This window comes from Microtus oregoni, unplaced genomic scaffold, assembly GCF_018167655.1.
Source record: "Microtus oregoni isolate MIOR12 unplaced genomic scaffold, Mior012 000050F_001, whole genome shotgun sequence".
Taxonomy (NCBI): domain Eukaryota; kingdom Metazoa; phylum Chordata; class Mammalia; order Rodentia; family Cricetidae; genus Microtus; species Microtus oregoni.
The window spans coordinates 407,123-427,548 of NW_024543225.1; the positions used below are offsets into that span (position 1 = coordinate 407,123).

The following is a 20,426-nucleotide window of genomic DNA, read 5'->3' on the forward strand; positions in this document are numbered from 1 at the left end:
ACCATGCTGATGGCTCAGTGCTCCCCGCCTGCACCTGGGCAGCCAGCTGAACAGGCTTAGGCAGGCGGAAGAGCATGGCGGGTTCCTGCCGCCATACAGAGACATGTTTTCAGACTGCGCAGTGCTCTGCCTGTCAGATTTGACCGTAACTTGGATAAAAAAAAATTTCTGTGCTGCACGCTCAGTCTCAAAATTAAAGTGCTGAGTGCCGCTCCTACCTGGTGGACCCAGAGCTAGCACAAAATGGTACGTCCTCCATTTTGAAATTTTCCTGACACAGCAGCAGGAAAAAACTGGCTGTTTTAAAATGCCGGCTTTCTGGGCTGTGCTACCATCGTGATCTCTGTCTGGCTCCTGTGGGAGACAGAGCATTTAAATGGTGTATTTGGAGTAAGTGCTACGATTTGTTGGATGGCAACTAGACTCGCTGTGTGCCTTAAAGGAAGTCATTGCCTGCTGCGGCTCAGAGGCACAAGCAGCTCCACCACGCTACTGGTGCAATGTGCAAGGATCAGAGGTAGGAGTGGCTCCACCATGTTGGACTGGGCGGGGCAAGCAGGCAGTACCTGTTTTTGACCTAGGAATTATCACAGCTTAGATTCTTACGTGCTTAACGATTTAAAACTGCAAAACAAAGTGTTCCTAGACAGTAAAAAAATTGCAGATTCACAATAAAACTGATTCAGACATAAAAGACCACAGTGTTGGATGAATGTACGTAGGCTTGAGAGAGAGAAGAAAAAGAATATAAAGAATAAAGTTAATGTCTTAAAAAAAGGGTAAAGTCTTTAAAGAGACAGAGTACAGATAGTTAAGAGATTAAAAGAAATAAAGAAAAATAAGCCACGTAAAAATGGAAAATTCACAGAGAGTCTGGATTATGTACATTGTGTTTTCCTTAAAATTTTTGACTGTAAAGGAGCTAAGTACAGAGAGACATTTCATTATATGGGCTGCCAAGTGGAACCAGAATAGATATCATGAGGGTATGACTTCAGAATTTGGGTCTAAGATATGATGCTTTGGAAAGGGTTTTCTTTTGTTTTCACAGAGGATGTGACCCTGTGGATTGCATCTATTCCAATATGGTATGATAGACCTCGCCCTCCTGAAAGGTTGCTGTGAACACCCTAAAAAATTACTTCACTCAACTGCCAACTGAGATAAACCTGGCACACAGGTTACACCCTAAATGATCTGATTAACAGCGCCCCCATTCAGCAGAAAGCAGTTTGGAGAGAAAAAATTGTGCCCATGTTCCCAAAATATTGTTTATAAATGTTCTTTTACATTTAAAGGGGGAAATGGTATAGGTATGAATAATTTGCATTGGTATGGATTTTAAGGTCAATTTTGTTATATGTATTTCTGATCTTGATTAAGGTATTGTGATTGTGTAGTTCATTTTTAAAATATAATGTATAATTAGGAAATATAGGTTGTTGATGGATAATCATAAATAATAGTCAAGTTTGTAGTCATGTTACTTAGATTTTCTAGATATATAGAGATATATTTCAGATAGGCATTCTTCATGTCTCTCAAAGGCTGCAGAATATGGCATTTAAAATATTTTAATAACTTAGGACTTTTCATGACAATGAGACATGTCTGCTCCTGGCGGCACCAATCTACTTCGAGAGGACGATGGGCATCGAAGAGGATCCTTATGGAGTTTGATAGCCATTTGGGCAAGAAACTGCTCTTGCCTGGACTATTGCATAAACTGGACACAGAGAACCCGCAGAGAGAGGACTGCTGAACTTGCCTAAAGGTGAGACGGTCTTTTGGGGTTCATGACTCATGAAAAAGTCTGCGCGACATTCTGCAGGACACAGCAGATAGTGACTGAACTGTCTTTGAAATTTCCTGCTTCATGGAAAAGTCTGCTGGATACTATGGGCCGGAAGGCTGAAGATGGATGCCCCAACGGTACAGAAGAACTTTGGGTGACTGTCCAGGCAGCGAGATGTCTCTGTCATTTCTAGAGCTTTGGATTTCTTGTTTGCTTAGGTAATATTATATCCTTCTGGAGTCTTTGATGGAGTTGAAGAATGGTTAGTTATAGTTATAGTTTTCCTTAGTTATGATAAAAGATAAAATAGATATAAATATTGTAACTGTAATTCTTGCTTGATAACTGTTTTGTTATATGTAATCTTACTATGTTAAAATTAAAACCTTTCTTTTTTGTTTAAACAGAAAAAGGGGAAATGATGGGGAAGAGTCTTCTGGCTTGTGTTAATTTCATTGGTTAAATAAAGAGACTGCCTTAGCCCTTTAATAGGACATAAAATTCGGTAGGCAGAGTAAACAGAACAGAATGCTGGGAGAAAGAAGCTGAGTCAAGGAGTCGCCATGATTCTCCCACTCCAGCCAGACGCAGGTTAAGATCATTCCTGGTAAGCCAGCTCGTGGGCTACACAGATTATTAGAAATGGGTTAGGTCAATATGCAAGAGCTAGCCAATAAGAGGCTGGAACTAATGGGCCAGGCAGTGTTTAAAAGAATACAGTTTACGTGTAATTATTTCGGGGCATAAGCTAGCCATGTGGGTGGCCAGGTGCCGGGGACGGAGCCCACAGCTCCCTATTACAACATATAAGTACCACCACTACTGCACCTTGGGGGATTTCTTGCTTTGCTGGTTATTGTGCTTCATAGGCTTTACTGCTGACTAGGAGTATGGATTGCTTTTCTCCCAAGGCAGCTTGCATAGCACCTTCTTGCACTATAGGAGCTAATAGGCAGGGAGGACGCTTCCTAGTCAGTTGTAACTCGATACTTCCAAGCCCTGTTTCCAAAGTATGTACTGTATTCAGCAACAGGAGCTTACCATAAAAATCTGAGAGGCACTCAAGAGTGATGGCACTAAGTTATCATATTCTGGGAGGGGGTGTTCTGGGGGATCTCTTGGATTGTTCTATCAACTTGAAAAAAAATGAGAAGTCTTTTTGTGTGTTATTGTTAGTCTATGGCTTTGCATGTGGAGCACTGTGATCCCAACTGGCAGAAATTTATTTAAACTGTGTAACTATATAGGCATATACCTAAAACATGCATGTATATATAGTCTTAGGTAAACATGAAATACTATGATTCTATATGGCTTTTTCAAACATCTTTAGTGTTATATAGCTCTCCTCGAGTACTCTCCCTCTGAGTAGTCCTCTCTCCCCCTTCCTAGTCAAAGAGCCCCCTTCTTAACTATTTCCCCTTTCATTGCACTTGTCTTCTGCCATTTCCATCTCTGGAGCTCCTTCTCTTCTCACGTTGGTTCCTTCTACATACCCATGGATGAGGAGGGTGCTTAGAAGTAAGGATCAGAAGGACCCACTAAGCTAGTCCATGGAAAAGGATGTGTAGGATCTGGTTGAGTGGAGAAACTGGAAGTGGTGTTTCATGCCCATTTTAAACAAACGTGTTTCCCTTCTAGGGGAAGTCCATGGAAGAGCAGCTGCTGTGATGCACACTTTGACTTGTCTTGATAGCTTTTGCCATAACACTGAAAGTCCATAATTGTGAAAGGACCGATAATGTAGTCACCACACTTCTCATATTCATAGATTTTTCTGGTTTTGAGCAAGTGATTCTGGGATACAAAGCAGAAAAGGAAGGCTGTATACTGGCTTTAAGCAGTGGCTCTGCCATGACTTCCTTGTATAAGTCACCTTTTACATCAGTTTCCCAGAACAACATGTAGCATTGGGTCCCACTTCCAGACAATAAGTGGGATCATTCTGAGATCACCAGCCCATCAGGCTTAGATATGGGTTAATGATCATAGAAGATGCAGTTTGGGAAGACCATCTGTATCCCAGCATTTCACTCATGTCAAGTATTGATGGGTCCCAGACCATGACCAACACGACCAAACCTCTTGGCCCTTCTCTGGAAACATCTGCTATTCAGTTACTCTAGTGTTTTTTGATCCCCTCCACATTCAAGTACCACCCCAGGGTTCTGTTATATCAACTGGGAGCTCTTCTTCCATCATGTTCAATAATGTGGCTGCTCCACAGACAGGAGGCCTTTGGCTCAGAAGGCTTCCTGTGGTTCATCGTGTACCCGTGGCTCACTTCTGCATGAGTCAGCTTCAGTCCTCAGCCTCAATGGAACTTTTGTTCAGGATTATTTATCCAGGCAGTTACTGGAGCCAGCTGACTGTGCTGATCCCTGGGTCTCCCATGATTCCAGCTTGGTTAAGCTGTAGAAATCAACTGACTCAGACATGCTCTGCCTAAAAGCTACATTTGAAAATGAGCTTCAAATGCTACATTTGCAGTCGTTTAACACTGTCTTCTAATGACGGTGGCATTGATCCTCTATTTCTCGAAGTCTCCTTAAACATTATTTTCAAAACAGATATTTGCATAGATGAAAACTGAAGCTAACCTAGTGGATATGATCTTGGAATATTCACGATCACCCACTTAAGTCCAGGTATCATATGCTGTTTGTTTTGGGATTGGGAGTGCTCCCCGTGCAACACTACATTCTTCCTGAGCACGAATGCAAACAGCTGTAATCTGGAATAGACTAAAAATGCTCCTATTATTATAGCTTGTTAATTTTGCTTTTATACTGGCATATAAACCAGCATAATGGGTTTTCTGGTGAGAAAATATGAGCTTTGCACTTTGTTCCTATCATAAGCTCTCCTGCCTAGTTAATGCTGTGCCCTAATTCATATCAGCCTGAACAGGGGCAGGCAGTAAGCAGTTATGCTGGTTGGTCACTTGTCAGCAACCAAAAATCATGCAAAACACATCTCTAGAAAAAAATCCATTTTCCAATGTAGATGTTTAGATTAATTTTAAAGTAGCAATGGTAGTTTATACTGACTTTTCATGTTACCATTCTGACTTTAAAAGAATGAGGTATATGTTTCTCTGAAGGAATGTGAAATGTTACTTTCTAACAAGAGTAGATTTTGAGGTGTTTAACAAGAAAACAAGAAGAGGAAAGATGGCTCAGAGGTTAAGAGCACTGACTGTTCTTGCAGATGTGCTGAGTTCAATTCCCAGCATCCACCATGTGTAATGTGTAATGGCTCACAACCATTTGTAATGAGATCTGGTGCCTTCTTCTGGCCTGCAGGCATACATGCAGGAGGAGCATTGTACACATAGTAGTAATAAATCTTTGCCGGGCAGTAGTGGAGTAGTGGCACAAGCCTTTAATCCCAGCACTCGGGAGGCAGAGGCAGGCAGATCTCTGTGAGTTCGAGTCCAAACTGGTCGACAAAAGCTAGTTCCAGAGCAGGCTTCAAAGCTACAGAGATACCCTGTCTCGATAAATCAAATAAATAAATAAATAAATAAATAAATAAATAAACTTAACCATTTAAAAAAGAAGAAGAAAGTACTAATGCTAAAGAGAAAGTATGTAAGTAACCTTATGCAATGTATAAACAGGGTCTTCTATCAACGTATCTCTGGCCTTTACCCTTATACAGTCTTCTACAAAAATTAATTAAGGCTTTATTTTCTTTAAATAGCTTGTAGCTATTAGCCCCATTTCCATTTTCCCTCTAATGTTTTGTCAGTTTTTTTTAAATTTATTTATTTATTTATTAAAGATTTCTGCCTCCTCCCCGCCACTGACTCCCATTTCCCTTCCCCTCCCCCTATCAAGTCCCCCTCCCTCATCAGCTCGAAGAGCAGTCAGGGTTCCCTGACCTGTGAGAAGTCCAAGGACCACCCACCTCCATCCAGGTCTAGTAAGGTGAGCATCCAAACTGCCTAGGCTCCCACAAAGCCAGTACGTGCAGTAGGATCAAAACCCAGTGCCATTGTTCTTGAGTTCTCAGTATTCCTCATTGTCCGCTATGTTCAGCAAGTCCGGTTTTATCCCATGCTTTTTCAGACCCAGGCCAGCTGGCCTTAGTGGGTTGCCGATAGAACATCCCCATTGTCTCAGTGTGTGGGTGCACCCCTTGCGGTCCTGAGTTCCTTGCTCGTGCTCTCTCTCCTTCTGCTCCTGATTTGGACCTTGAGATTTCAGTCCTGTGCTCCAATGTGGGTCTCTGTCTCTGTCTCCTTTCATCACCTGATGAAGGTTAATATTCAGGAGGATGCCTATATGTTTGTCTTTGGATTCACCTTCTTATTTAGCTTCTCTAGGATCGCGAATTATAGGCTCAATGTCCTTTATTTATGGCTAGAAACCAAATATGAATGAGTACATCCCATGTTCCTCTTTTTGGGTCTGGCTTACCTAACTCAGGATAGTGTTTTCTATTTCCATCCATTTGCATGCATAATTCAAGAAGTCCTTGTTTTTTACTGCTGAGTAGTACTCTAATATGTATATATTCCATACTTTCTTCATCCATTCTTCCATTGAAGGGCATCTAGGTCCTTTTCAAGTTCTGGCTATTACAAACAATGCTGCTATGAACATAGTTGAGCATATACTTTTGTTGTATGATAGGGCCTCTCTTGGGTATATTCCCAAGAGTGGTATTGCTGGGTCCAGGGGTAGGTCAGGTTTTTATTTATAAATATCTAAGTCTTACACAATATTATAGAATATATAATCATCCTTCAATATCTCTTAGAGATTATTTTCAGAAATTGGTGAAGATGATAAACTCCATGATATTCAAGATATTAAAAAATGACATAGCCAAACATGTAGCATTTGTATATAACCCTAGTAAGCCATCAATATCTCTATATTACTTAGGATATATATTATGTAAATTATTTAAGAACTAAAGAAGAAATATATATAGCATAATTGTTTTTCAAACATTTTTGATTCATATTTCAATTCATAGATATAGAATATGTAGATATGAAGTCAAATGTATTTATACTATGTACCCACCACACTATTTAATATATAAGAACAATGCAAGTTTTCTGTTTCTTCTAATAAACTGAATTTCATTCTCTAAAATAAAGAATGTCAAATTCTAATATCTACTACGTATAAATGTGATTTCATTTGGATATGTTGTCTTTGAAGATCAAATTTACTAAGAAACACAAGATGGAGAGGCCCTGCAGTGAGCAGGGTCTGGGGTGATGTCTGTGGATCCTGATAACACTGAGGTTTCTGCAGATGCACGGGGTCGAGACCATATTGGTGTCTTTCTTAGTTAGGATTTCTATTGCTATGAAGAGATACCATGACCATGGCAACTTTTATAGGAAAACATTTAATTGGGGTTGATGGAGGAAGGTCATTGGTTAAATAAAAAGAAACTGCTTGGCCCTCATTGGTTAGAAGATAGGTGGGAGGAGTAAACAGAACAGAACGCTGGGAGGAAGAGGAAGTGAGCTCAGACTCCACAGCTCTCCTCTCGGGAGCAGACGCCTCAGAGAGACACCATGCTCCCAGCTCCCAGGCAGATGCATGCGATGAAGCTCCGACCCAGGATGGACATAGGCTAGAATCTTCCCGGTTAGCGCACCTAGGGGCGCTACACAGATGATTAGAAATGGGCTAAATTAATATGTGAGAATTAGCCTAGAAGAGGCTAGATAGAAATGGGCCAAGCAGTGATTAAATGAATACAGTTTGTGTGTTGTTACTTCAGGCATAAGCTAGCTAGGCAGCCGGGGTGCTGGGGACGCAGCCCCGCCGCTCTTATTACTACATGGGGTAGTTCACTTGCAGTTCAGATGTTCAGTACATTATCATCATGGTCAGACATGGTGGCATGCAGGTAAATTTGGTATTAAAGAAGTAGCTAAGCATCCTACATTTTGCAAGCAACAGGAAATGGTCTGAGACACTGAGAGTAGCTTGAGTATAGAAGAGCTCAAAACCCACTCCCAAAGTAACTCACTTCCTCCAACAAGGTCATACCTTTTCCAACAAGGCCACAACTCCTAATGCTGCCACTCCCTTTGGGTGCCATTTTCTTTCAAACCACCATTGTAGCCAAGGGCAATGCTGCCACCAAGGACATCCTGATCTGGGTGCCCCTGTTGTAGGAGGAGGACCCGCTTGTTCACCCAGGCTGCCCAGCTAGCTTAGCCTCAAAATAACCACACAGAAACTGTATTAATTAAAATACTGCTTGGCCCATTAGCTCTAACTTCTTATTGGTTAACTCTTACATCTTAGTTTAACCCATTTCTATTCATCTGTGTATCACCATGTGGCAGTGGCTTACAGGCTAAGTTTCAGCAACATGTCTTACTCTGGCAGAGGATCTATAGCATCTCTCTGAATCTGCTTCCTTTCTCCCAACATGCCATTTAGTTTTCCCTACCTACCCAAGTTCTGTCCCACCAACATGCCAAGGCAGAGTCTTTATTCATTTATGGTAATCACAGCACACAGAGGGGACTCCCACATCACTCTGTGTGGTCACTGGGGCCTTGGTGACATCTGGGCCTAAGCTGCTGCCAAGGGTCATGTCTGGGTCTATGTTCCTGCTGCAGCTAAGGTCCATGATGATGTCTTTGACTGGTGTTAACCCAGGGAATGAGAAGGACTATGCATGTGGAAATCCGAGTGTTGCACTGAGCCAGCCATACCCTCACTTGCCATGGGATAGCTGGCCCTGTGATAGCTAGACACTACAGCAGGAGAGCTGGTCTATGAATTGGGCAAAGATGGCTCTACTCCTCATCATGGGTCTGCAACTCACCTGGGCAACACACTAGAGCTGACCCTGTTGTCAGGACTCAGGCCAGTGAACTGGTCCTGGGGCATGAGAGCAGGAGAGCTGATCCCCCCCCTTATCTGCCATGTGGTGGCATGGGTGAGCAAAAGATGCCATCCTCCTTCTGCCATCTCCCTTTGGTGACCACCGTAGGTGAGAGAGCTGGCCCTGGGGTCATAAGAGTGAGGGAACTAGTTCTACCCTCCCCAGCTGTAGCACACAGGAGACCTAGCCATGCTCCCTCATCTGAACAGAACACTAGATCTGACCCTGTTTTCAGGGGTGCAGGTGAGCCATCGCTGAGAGCATGAGAAGAGGAAAACTGATACCCCTGTCCCCATGCCCCATACAACAATCAGGAGAAAGGATCTGGCACCTCACCTGGGCAAAACAGTAGAGCTGGCCCTGGTGGTATGACCAGATTTGAGGAACTGAGAGCAAGCAAACTGGACTTGATCCTTGCTGCAGGCTGCATTGGGTGAGCTAGCTGAGGCAGTGCTGCAGAGCTCACCTGAGTAGTGAAGATGAGAGAAAGCAGACAGGCTAACCAATCCAGCAACCACCCAGGCCTAGAACAAGGGCTATATGAGTTAGCCCACTCTAACATAAACCTCAACTATAAACTGCTGTAGCATGTGAAGGGGATGAACCTACAGATCCAAAACAGCAGGATCTCCATGACACAGAACAACAACAGGATATCCAAGAGGAGCCCCTGTGAGAATCCATTATCAGTGATGTAGCAGAAGCCAGAGGCCTCAAACCAGACCAATGACTCATAGCAGTTTGATGAATGGACTAAAGGGTAAACTGTGTGAGTCAACAAACCACATTACAGCTTCCACAATGAGATTCTTCTCTGTCTTCTTTTTGTTTGTTTGGTTTTGGTTTGGTTTTTCTTTTTTTGTTTTATTTTTGAGGGAAAGTTGCATGGGTGGAGGGTAGATGTGAGGGCTCGAGGAGATAAGTGGGATTGGGAAGCCTGATGTGAACTTCACAAAGAATCAATAAAAGTTTAAAACCAAAACAACAACAACAAACAAACACACTATGGAATTCTCCTATATTTCTTTTGAGTCTTAAATCAAATTATTAGTGTTATCAGCTAAGAGAAAGGATATGGAGAAAGAAAGTATGCCATACATGAGCTTTCCTTATGAGATGTAAAGAACCATTTAATCACCCCAGATAGAGCACTGACTGACTGACAGAAAGATTCCATGCAAATACAGCTTGGTGAAGCAATGGGTTTATTGAGGTTATATATAGGAACATGGGTGATTCATGCCAAGCTATCTGAGCAACAGACCTGCAGCTATACAACTGAAGAATCCCATCCACCTCATGAATAACACATAAAATGTTATACCTCTGAAGAATGAAGACCCCATGGGTCACATACTTGGAGCTATACAACCAGAGTCCCACAACTTACCAGCGTTTCACCTCCTACATAATATTGGGGAAAGAGGAGCTTTGGGGAAAATCTCTCAAAGATTTTGATCCCTATAATCCCTGAAAAAAATACTCCATCCCTCCACTAGGGGAAGAGTATAAGCCTGATCTCAGGAGGATTGGGAGGTAAATTATCATAGATGCTCTGATTCAAGATAGCAATGGTCATATCCATTCTGGAGGAAACAGACAAACAAGAGAAAATCACATACAAAGTGACCAGAAGTTAGAGAAACAAGGATTCTTTCCTAAAGCTATGAGTGAGTGTTCCTGAATTAGCAAATTGATTTCAGATTTGTGGCCTTCAGAACTGTCTGAGTATAAATGTCTCTTGTTTTAAGCTATTTGATTTTGTAGTAATAATTCATCATAGATTTATAGAACCAAGAGTACCTTCTCCAAATGAATTACTCATCATCTTTCTTCTCAGCTAGCCATTCTTCTAAATAAAGTGCTTATTATTGACCTACACTCCTCTGTGCAGTCTACACATACAGGCAGTAGTCATATGTATCCCCTCTTTTACACTTGTATGACTTTGCCACTAGTATATGGTTATTTTATACATTATAAACTGTATATATGACATCATAAAATTTGTATATTCCTAGGATTAACTTTCTTCTCCCTTACCTGATTCCCTTCCTTCCACAACATAATCATTAAGCTTCCACATCTTTATGTTCGGACACTGAGGAATTTAAGTCTTTTCTTCATTATTTATTTCCCTGTTCAATTTACTGAAAAGAGTCTCAAATGAATTAACTAACACTCATAAAGCAGAAACCTGGCCTTCCATTGTTCTAATCTAGTGTTTGTAAAGCATTAATAGGCTTTAGAATCACCTAAAAAACTTATAAAAACTCAGGGTTTTGGTTTAACTTGAACATTTCTGAGTCAGCTTGTCTGTAGTGGACTGTAGAGAGAGCTGTGGGCTGTGTTCCTGCTGCCCAGCTCCCAGCCCCCTGGCTAGCTTATACCCCAAAATAACGACACACAAACTGTATTCATATAAACACTGCTTGGCCCATTTCTATTAATGTGTGTAGCACCACGAGGTGCACTTACCAGGAAGATTCTAGCCTATGTCCATCCTGGGTAGGAGTTTCATTGTGTCTGCCTCAGAGAGGAGAGCTATGGAGTCTGAGCTCACTTCCTCTTCCTCCCAGCATTCTGTTCTGTTTACTCCACCCACCTATGTTCTAACCTATCAGGCCAAGCAGTTTCTTTATTAATTAACCAATGAAAGAAACAGACTGATATATGACAGTCCCACATTAGTGGACTTGTGTAATTGCATTTCTAACAATTACCTAGAAGCTGCTTCTTCTTCTTCTTCTTCTTCTTCTTCTTCTTCTTCTTCTTCTTCTTCTTCTTCTTCTTCTTCTTCTTCTTCTTCTTCTTCTTCTTCTTCTTCTTCTTTCTCCTCTTCCTCCTTCTCCTCCTCCTCATCCCCCTCTTCCCCTTCTCCTCCTTCTGCTGCTGCTGCTGTTGCTGTTGCTGTTGCCACTGCCACCACTGCGCAATGACACTATCTGGCTTCCAGACAAGCCAGTACATTCATTAGTTTCCATGAATAGAAGCTAAACCTCTGCCTCTCTCTTGAAATAAATCGTTTAACACTAATGTTGTAGTAGCTGGGGGCTACTAGTGAAAGAATTTAAAGCATGGTCACAAATGGTCCCCTTTAATATCTGCTATATTAAGACAAAAACAATATTAATTAATTGACTCAGTGTTCTGCGAAGAATCTTTTGTTTATGCTTGTTAAATCTTTTATTTTGTACTGGGCACTGTGGGTTATAGGAAGACAATACAGTAAGACATCAGATAATGATAAGGTTAACTTAAAAGGGTGATGAACTTTGAACCACAATCTGTGTTGATAAAATCTTCATGTGTTTCTGCCTTTCTGTATTTCATCTCTATGCCTTCAAGCTGTAGGAGGTAATAAGGGATAGTTAGTACTTGTAGAGCATTAACATGGACCAGCTACTTTGCAAAACGAAGAAAGCAGTCAACCTAAGATGCATGCGCTGTTTTAACATGATCTTTACACAGCATGTCTCCATCATAGCCTGGATCTTTGGGGATGAAAGTGTTCATACAGAATATGCAGTCAATCCCTCTCCTACTATAGCAACTTCATTTTTCTCACTTTTTGAGCATTGAAAAATTCTGTTTTGTTGTTTGCTTTGGAGAAACCATTCTGGAATTTTAGTATAGTCTCTTCTTGGAACCAAAAAGCAAACCCTGCTAGCTGGGCATAATGGGGCACATCTGTAATCCTAGCACTCAAGATGTGAATACAAGAGGATTCTGAGTTTGAGACAAGCCTGGCATATATAACAAGTTCTAGGAGAGTGTGGTCTATGTTATGACACTATAGGAAACACTGTATTCTCTATTTACAAATCATACTCTCTTAACCCACAAGATCTATACTAGTAAAAAGGGAAAATGGAATGATACAATTAGAAATAAACTAAAAATAAATTCAATGGGAAAAATAATCTTCCAATGACTAATTTTTAATGACTGTTAAATTAAATAGTAATAATTTTGACTAAATGAATACTAAGATACAAATCACAGTGATTCTAGTTATTAAACATTTTTCCCTGTTAAAATAGATTATTTCTGTTAGTACATGATGAAGTCTCAATTACTGTATGTAAATACAACTTTAGCCATTTGTTTTGGGTTCTCAAAATGTCATGGGCTCAACTACCCAATGTAGCAAATCTTCTCTTGATCCTTATAGCTATAGCTGAATGAATAGAAGTGAAGACCATTTGGGATAGGCAGATGGCTTGGCAGTATCCTAGAGAAGCTAGACAACAACGAGGACCCTAAGAGAGACATACATGGATGTAATCTACATGCGAAGCGGAAAAAGACAAGATCTCCACAGTAAATTTGGAGCATGGGGATCATGGGAGAGAATAGAAGGGGAAGGAGGAAGAATGTAGGGGAGCAGAGAAAAATACATAGCTCAATAAAAACAAGAAAAAAGAACAGATAGATCCTAATAAAGCATTTGAAAAGAAAAGAATGCTTTCTCTATGTGCGTGAGGGTCTGGGTTCTTATCCTAGTACCCATATAACAAGTTAGGCATGGCCTTGTGCAAACCTCTAACTCCAGTACTGAAAAAGGGAGAGACTGGATCACTAGGGCTTTCTGCTTTGTCAACCTAGCCAGAAAACCTTGAACTCTGTAGTCACAGATGCCGCCTTAAAGGAAAAGGGTGACAAATGATGAGAGGAACACACCCAATGCCCTCTTCTGATTCCTGACTGCATACATATGTACATCCCATATATGAATATACCACACTTAGTCATACACCATACTCACACACATATAAACACTCAACCACACACACAAATTATTTTTTAAAAAGATAATTAGGAACATTTAAGAACATGTTGTTGTTTGTACTATCTAGTGTTTATTACCAACCTTAAACTGAATTTAACTATTTTTTTAAAGTTTTCATTATTTGGTTTACCAAAGAAAACTTTAAAAATAACACAAGCACACACACAATATACACATACAAACATAGACAGGAATGATTGAATGCTATACACTACATATAGATACCTGGATACTACTCTTTGTTTTCAGCTGAGTTTGGATTATTGTCATCTTCCTCCTCCTGGTTTTCATTTTCAGACTCAAGGTTCCCTGTAACCGCAGCTTCTTTGGTCTCATCATGGGATCGTTCATACAGATGGTCATTTACTTCAATAAGTAAAGAACAGACATTGAGACTAGAACTTCCAAAAAATTCTGGTTTATGATCAGCAGTAATATGCTTTGTATTCTCAGTATAAAAGTAAGTAGAAACAAACAAAATACCAACAAATACTTCTGGGTACCTTCCTCAGGGGTCAAACTACATTTGCATAATCCTCAGATTGTAGTCGAGGACTGGATTGTAAGTAGTTGGTAGTTTTCAGGAACATTTCCTTCTTTGCAGTACAGCTCACATCCTGTGTGGCTAATTATTTCTGACTCTTGGGACAAGAACCACTTGGGTCTGGTGTTATTTGCAGCCCTCCCCCACAAAGAAAAATATTCATTTGCATTTATAAACTAAGACAGCATATTGTTTCTCCAGTTTCAGTGTTTTCCCAGGTTCACACGGGTGTCTAACTACCACAAAGCCTGCATGGGCCCTTGAGCAGGATGCGATTGTTACCACAGATATGTTGTATAGAAGGACATAGCAGACCTCGATTAAAGTGCCAAAATTCTGACACAGATAACTCACCAGTGCCTGTGACGATTTCAGTATGCTCATGATTAGCTTCATCGTCATCTGTATCATCCTCTTCCACATTGTAAACCCAGCTCAGGTCTTCCATGAGCTCTGCTTGATTCTCCTCCTCATCATCATCATTTATGTCCTGCTCATGAAACACAATGACCTCGTCCCCATCATCCAGTATCAGGTAGAATTCCAGTTCTGCTTCCAAAGCCACAGGGATCAAGTTTTCTGGAACTAAGTTCACATATTCTTCAGGCACGAAACCTTCTTCATTGATCAGATATGGGCCCATTTGTCTACCAACTTCAGCCTGATCTCTTGGAGATGGGTTTCGCTCTTGGTTATAAAGCATGGTGTAGCACACACCTGTCAAGAAATATGGTTGGTATAGCTGTTTTCTGGGGAGGAACACTACTGGGCAAAAAAAAAAAAAAAAGTTCTGGGGGTTGGTGAGGACAACTGCTACTTTACTCTGAGACCTCAGATGAGCAGGAAGGATTCACATTGGCAGTTGGCATGGGCAGACCTAGAGGAGTCATAAAATACCAGCCTATTTTTCTAATATGCTGTAAGCTCATTTGCTGAGAACTGATGATTGACATAGTTTGTGTCCAATGAATAACCTAGGTTCTTTGCAAGTGGTTTATCTTAGCTACATGTCTCTTGAGTCTTTATGTTTCTGGGCTAACTTTAGATTCACTGATGCCCTATCTATCTGACAAATTCCACCATTGCCAGAAAAAGTAAAGTGTTATAATATGTTTGTATGTTGTGGCATGATACACTATGATGTTTACCCTCCTGATTTCAACCTAGGGAGGACTCATGTTAATAGGGACAGAAACATTAAAAATAGTATAGAAACCAGGACTCAGCAGTTTTATAAACCTCTCAGAGCAAAAGGAGATTAATATTGTTTGGATATTTTAGTGTTAGTAAATGTATTTATTTTAAAAGCATATAAAGTTGAAATTTAGAATAGGTTGAAGAAAAGTTTTTTTTATAGCAAAGCTGGTTGTTGTATAGCATGCACTTGGGAGGCACTTGGGAGGCAGAGGTAGATGGATTTTTATTGACTTTGAGGCCAACCTGGCCTACATAGCACACTGTAGGCTAGCCATAGTTATAAAACAAAAGAAAGAAAAAAGAAGAAGAAACCAATCCATCATCACCACTAAAAATAAAATTTTAATGAAATTAACAAACAAAACTAGAAGGATTTAATGAGTGCTTCTCAGATTACACACAACCTCCAAAGGGTGCATAGGAATAAGACATTAAAAAACAACTATACTATCCACCTCAGATTATGCCTCTTCTGTCTCATTCGGAGAATGTGGCCTTTACTCTGCATTGCAGAAATGCTTGACTTCTAGTTGACAGGAAACTATCATTCAGACTCTATCAACACTTGATCACTATAAAACTCCAGACTGCCCAACTCCAGGTGTCTGGAAAATATTGTTTTTCTGCATGTTGCCCCTATAAAAATCTAGTACTTCTCTAAGATCTTGGGAAAAGAGGAATTGAAACTAAATTTCTCCTTCTTTCAGGTGTCTATCATCTTCATTAAAGCTATTCTCTTTTCTCAACACTTGTCCCTTGGTCACTGATCTTGGTGACATGCTTCTGAGTAGAATTATGGCAACAGATAGTTTCTCAGGAAACAAAATAAGACTCTGACTTGCCAATTAGCCCCTCCTAAGCCATGGCCTTGATTTAAAATGTTTCTTAAAATTATAGAGACAGATGTTACATCAAAGTTTTTTTTAAAAATAAAAGAAAAAATGACTTGTGCATCAGATTATTTTTAGAAAAAATCTGTATTTACTTTAGCTTTAGAAATATCAGATTTCAGGAAAAAATAATACCAATAAATCTCTTTCATAACTCTAAACAAATTGCAATGTTTTTAAATTTTGCCTCTGGCGCCCACCTTAACATGGGAGCACAGTGGTCATCACTCCTTTGGTTTAAATTTGGAAGGGAATGTAGATAAATTCTAACCCAACAACAAAACTGGATAGCAATCAAATCACGCTGAGATGGAAACTTGGTTTTACCCTGAGCTCTCCCATGTGACTTTTGGTATATTGTTTGTCATTCTCAGACAGCAGTTTTACAATTTACCAAATTAATGAATTGATCCCCTTGTTGCTACATAAGACTTCTTTGAGAATCATTTAAGGTAGCAAGCACAAAAGCACATTTTGTATTGTAGTATACTATATGTATATAAATCAACAGGTTAAGTATCCCTTACCTTAGATGCTCAAAAAGGATTTTGTTTATAGTTCTTTTAGATTTTCATAAATTTGTGTTTATATAGTGAAATATCTTGATAATGGGACCCAGGTCTAAATATATTCATTTTCTGTTCATAATCTTCTACAATATTTTTGAATACCTAAAATTTGACATTTACCTTTAATATTAGCACAATTATGAAATTTCTGCTTGTAATATTATATTGGATTTCTTTTGGATTTTGAAAAATGTCAGATTTAGGATTTGGGGTATATTAAACCTCTAACGCTTTTGTCTCAATCTTGTATTTGTGTGAAGCCACTGATTGTTATTTTCTTCATCCCCCAGAGTAAAATCTCTAATTTGGTTTTAGAGGAATCCATTTTCCCATATACAATATTTGTTAGCAAAAGTACTACTTTTTTTCCTATAAAGCTTCTGGGGAGTCTCCGAAACTTGTTCTCTGGAACAGGGGATTTTCAGTAGACAATTGACTGCACACCACGGCAGAGTAGCACTGCAATGACTTGGGTACTTTGGATTTTTTTGCAGGACATGGGGTCAGGAAGAGAGACATGTAAGGGAAAATGGGATTGAAAGCAGGAGGGAAACTCTGTCTCACATAGATTTTGTACCTCCCTATGCATACAGATTCAATGCCACAGTAAATGGGACCTTCAGGAAGAGAAGTGTTAGTCATGTCATAACTTCTTATACCTGGAACAGAAATAAAAGTATCAGAAGGCAGAGGACATTTGTAGCTGCAGGCATGAATGGGCTACTATCACTGATAACAGATAGAAAAGAGGATCCCGGACCTACATTATCCTTCAAAGAGTAGTTTTTCCATTTAGTTTCTGCTTTCTGAAGCTTAGATTGTTGCGAGCAATCCTAACAAAAATCATCTAAAGAAGCTATCTGAGATATGTTTTTGGTCTTAGCAAACTTAACATTTGTCTTGATTAGAGTTTCTATTTATATCATGAAACACCATTACCAAAAGCAACTTTGGGCAAAAACAGTTCACTACATCTTACAGCTTATAGTCCATCACCAAGGGAAGTCAGGGAAGAAACAAGCTGGGAAACTGGAGGTAGGAACTGAAGCCAGGACAATGAAGTAGGGCTGCTTAAAGCATCCTCCCCAGGTCTTACTCAGCCTGCTTTCTTATGCATGTTTTCTTATGCAAAGCAGGAACGCTAGCTTAGGAGTGCTATTGCCCACCCTGATCTTGGTCCTCCTGAATAAGTCATTCATTAAGAAAATGCTCTACACTTTGCTTTACAGAAGCTTCTCAGTCTCAGGAAGTCCCATTTATTCAATGAGGCCCTTAATGTAAAAAACAAGGACTTCTTGAATTTTGCATACAAATGGATGGAAATAGAAAACACTATCCTGAGTGAGGTAAGCCAGACCCAAAAAGAGGAACAGGGGATGTACTCACTCATATTTGGCTTCTAGCCATAAATAAAGGACACTGAGCTTATAATTCGCGATCCTAGAGAAGTTAAATAAGAAGGTGAATCCAAAGACAAACATATAGGCATCCTCCTGAATATTAACCTTCATCAGGCGATGAAAGGAGACAGAGACAGAGACCCACATTGGAGCACAGGACTGAAATCTCAAGGTCCAAATCAGGAGCAGAAGGAGAGGGAGCACGAGCAAGGAACTCAGGACCGCGAGGGGTACACCCACACACTGAGACAATGGGGATGTTCTATTGGGAACTCACCAAGGCCCGCAGGCCTGGGTCTGAAAAAGCATGGGATAAAACCGGACTTGCTGAACATAGCGGACAATGAGGACAACTGAGAACTCAAGAACAATGGCAATGGGTTTTTGATCCTACTGCACGTACTGGCTTTGGGGGAGCCTAGGCAGTTTGGATGCTCACCTTACTAGACCTGGATGGAGGTGGGCGGTCCTTGGACTTCCCACAGGTCAGGGAACCCTGATTGCTCTTCGAGCAGATGAGGGAGGGGGACTTGATAGGGGGAGGGGGAGGGAAATGGGAGGCGGTGGCAGGGAGGAGGTAGAAATCCTTAATAAATAAATAAATTTTAAAAAGTTTCTAATAAATAAATAAAAAACAAAAAAGAAAAAAGAAAATGCCCTACAGAGGCCAATCTGATAGAGGTGTTTTATCAACCAAGAGTCCCTCTTCCCACATATGTCTAGATTTCTGTCAAGTTGACAAAAACCAAGTAGCACAGTGTTGTACAAACTTCCCCCAGAACAACCTGGTCATCTTAGAGCATTCATATTTAACTTCTGAGTAATAAAAAGGATGCAAAAGCATCTTTTCACCTCTCAGGATGTTGTCACATGTCACTGAAAACATGTGAACCCTTTTTACACAAAAAGATATCAAGGCCCTGCTTTGGTCTGAGTGTTTGTGTTCCTCTCAGATATCAAGATTAAATCCTACACCGTGGGGCTTCAAGTAAAATGCTTAACGCATGAAAACATGACTTTGATTCATAGAAGCAATGTTAAAAAGGTGGGCAATGGTGGTGCATGTCTGTAATCCCAGTGCAGGGGTCATGGGGGCAGAAACAGATGGATTCTCCAGCTCTTCCTGGCCAGCCAGAATACTCTATTGAATGAGATCCAGTGAGAGACCTTGTCTCCAAAAACAAGGTGAATGGAGAAAGTCTGAGGAGCTACAGCCAAGATTGTTTTCTTGTCTTAAAAAGGCATGTGCGCATGCGCTATCACTCACATGAACACAGACTTGTACAATCAACACACAAATTGGTTTTACAAAAGAAACTCCACTACTTGAGATGGTAGTGTTAAGAGATGGTTCCCTAAGGATGGGTTGAGTTTATGGTAGCATAGTCCTCATGGGTAGGATTAGTCCCCTCCCAAAAGAGGCCTTGTCATATTCCTTTATCACGTCTACCTTGAAGATGTAGGCATAAGGTGCCATCTATGAGCCTGAAAGCAATCTGTCAAATGAAAATTGTGATGGCTAAGTTTTAGATGTCAACTTTACAAAATATATTATCACCTGGAAAAGGCTTTGGGTATGTCTGTGGTGGGGGGATATCTGGATTGAACTGGGAGATGTGATGAGGCCCAGTCCACCGTGAGCAGCACCATTTCCTGAGTTTGGGTCTCACATGTGTAAGAGTGGAAAAGGTGAGCTGAATAATAAGCATATACGCATTCATTCCTGAGGCTCTTTACTGTAGGACTAGCTGCTTCAGGCTCCTCCCCTGATACCCCAGTAGTCATGGGAATAAACACTTTCTCCCTTCAAATTGATTTTGTCAGGATATATTTTATCATGTTAACAAGAAACAAAATTAGGGCAAATATTGAATCTTTCAGTCCCGTAAACATTGCTTTCTCATTCTTTAGGATGTTGAGAAATACGTTTAAAAACAACTCAGTTTATGGTAAATTGTTCTGGAAGGCTGGATGAACCAATGTAGCCCTTTCATTTATATCTGGATGGTACTCATTCCTGCTCCATGTATTGATTGCAATGCTGAGAAGTTAAGTACAACTAACATATTTTATGTAAACATGAGTGGATATAGAAATAAAAGTAGAATAAATGTTTAATATTGATATAGGCATATACTGGTACTAGCACTCTAATTTTCTTCTTTTATTTCTACTCATTCTATATTCTTCTTTCCTTTAACATACACCTTATATGATCACATTTCCTTATTTGCCTTATCTGGATGTATGACCCAACATTCATTTCTTCGCTGCATCTACACACAGAATGAGATGTATTATTTCTATTTGGGAGATCAAATATCAAGTAAAACCAGGGGGGAATGTTTGCACATGAAAGTAAC

General features: G+C 40.2%; 1 protein-coding gene across 1 annotated transcript in view; it reads right to left on the minus strand.

Annotated features, from left to right (window-relative positions):
• Positions 1 to 11,853: 11,853 nt before the first annotated feature.
• LOC121436667 (protein ecdysoneless homolog) overlaps positions 11,854 to 20,426 on the minus strand; it is a 28,289-nt gene continuing 19,716 nt past the window's right edge. The window contains exons 2-4 of the mRNA XM_041636673.1: positions 14,362 to 14,724; positions 13,689 to 13,829; positions 11,854 to 12,019 (exon numbers count right to left, since the gene is read on the minus strand). Coding sequence (XP_041492607.1) covers positions 13,696 to 13,829; positions 14,362 to 14,710 — 483 coding nt within the window. The 5' untranslated portion in view covers positions 14,711 to 14,724 and the 3' untranslated portion in view covers positions 11,854 to 12,019; positions 13,689 to 13,695. The remainder of the gene's footprint in view (positions 12,020 to 13,688; positions 13,830 to 14,361; positions 14,725 to 20,426) is intronic.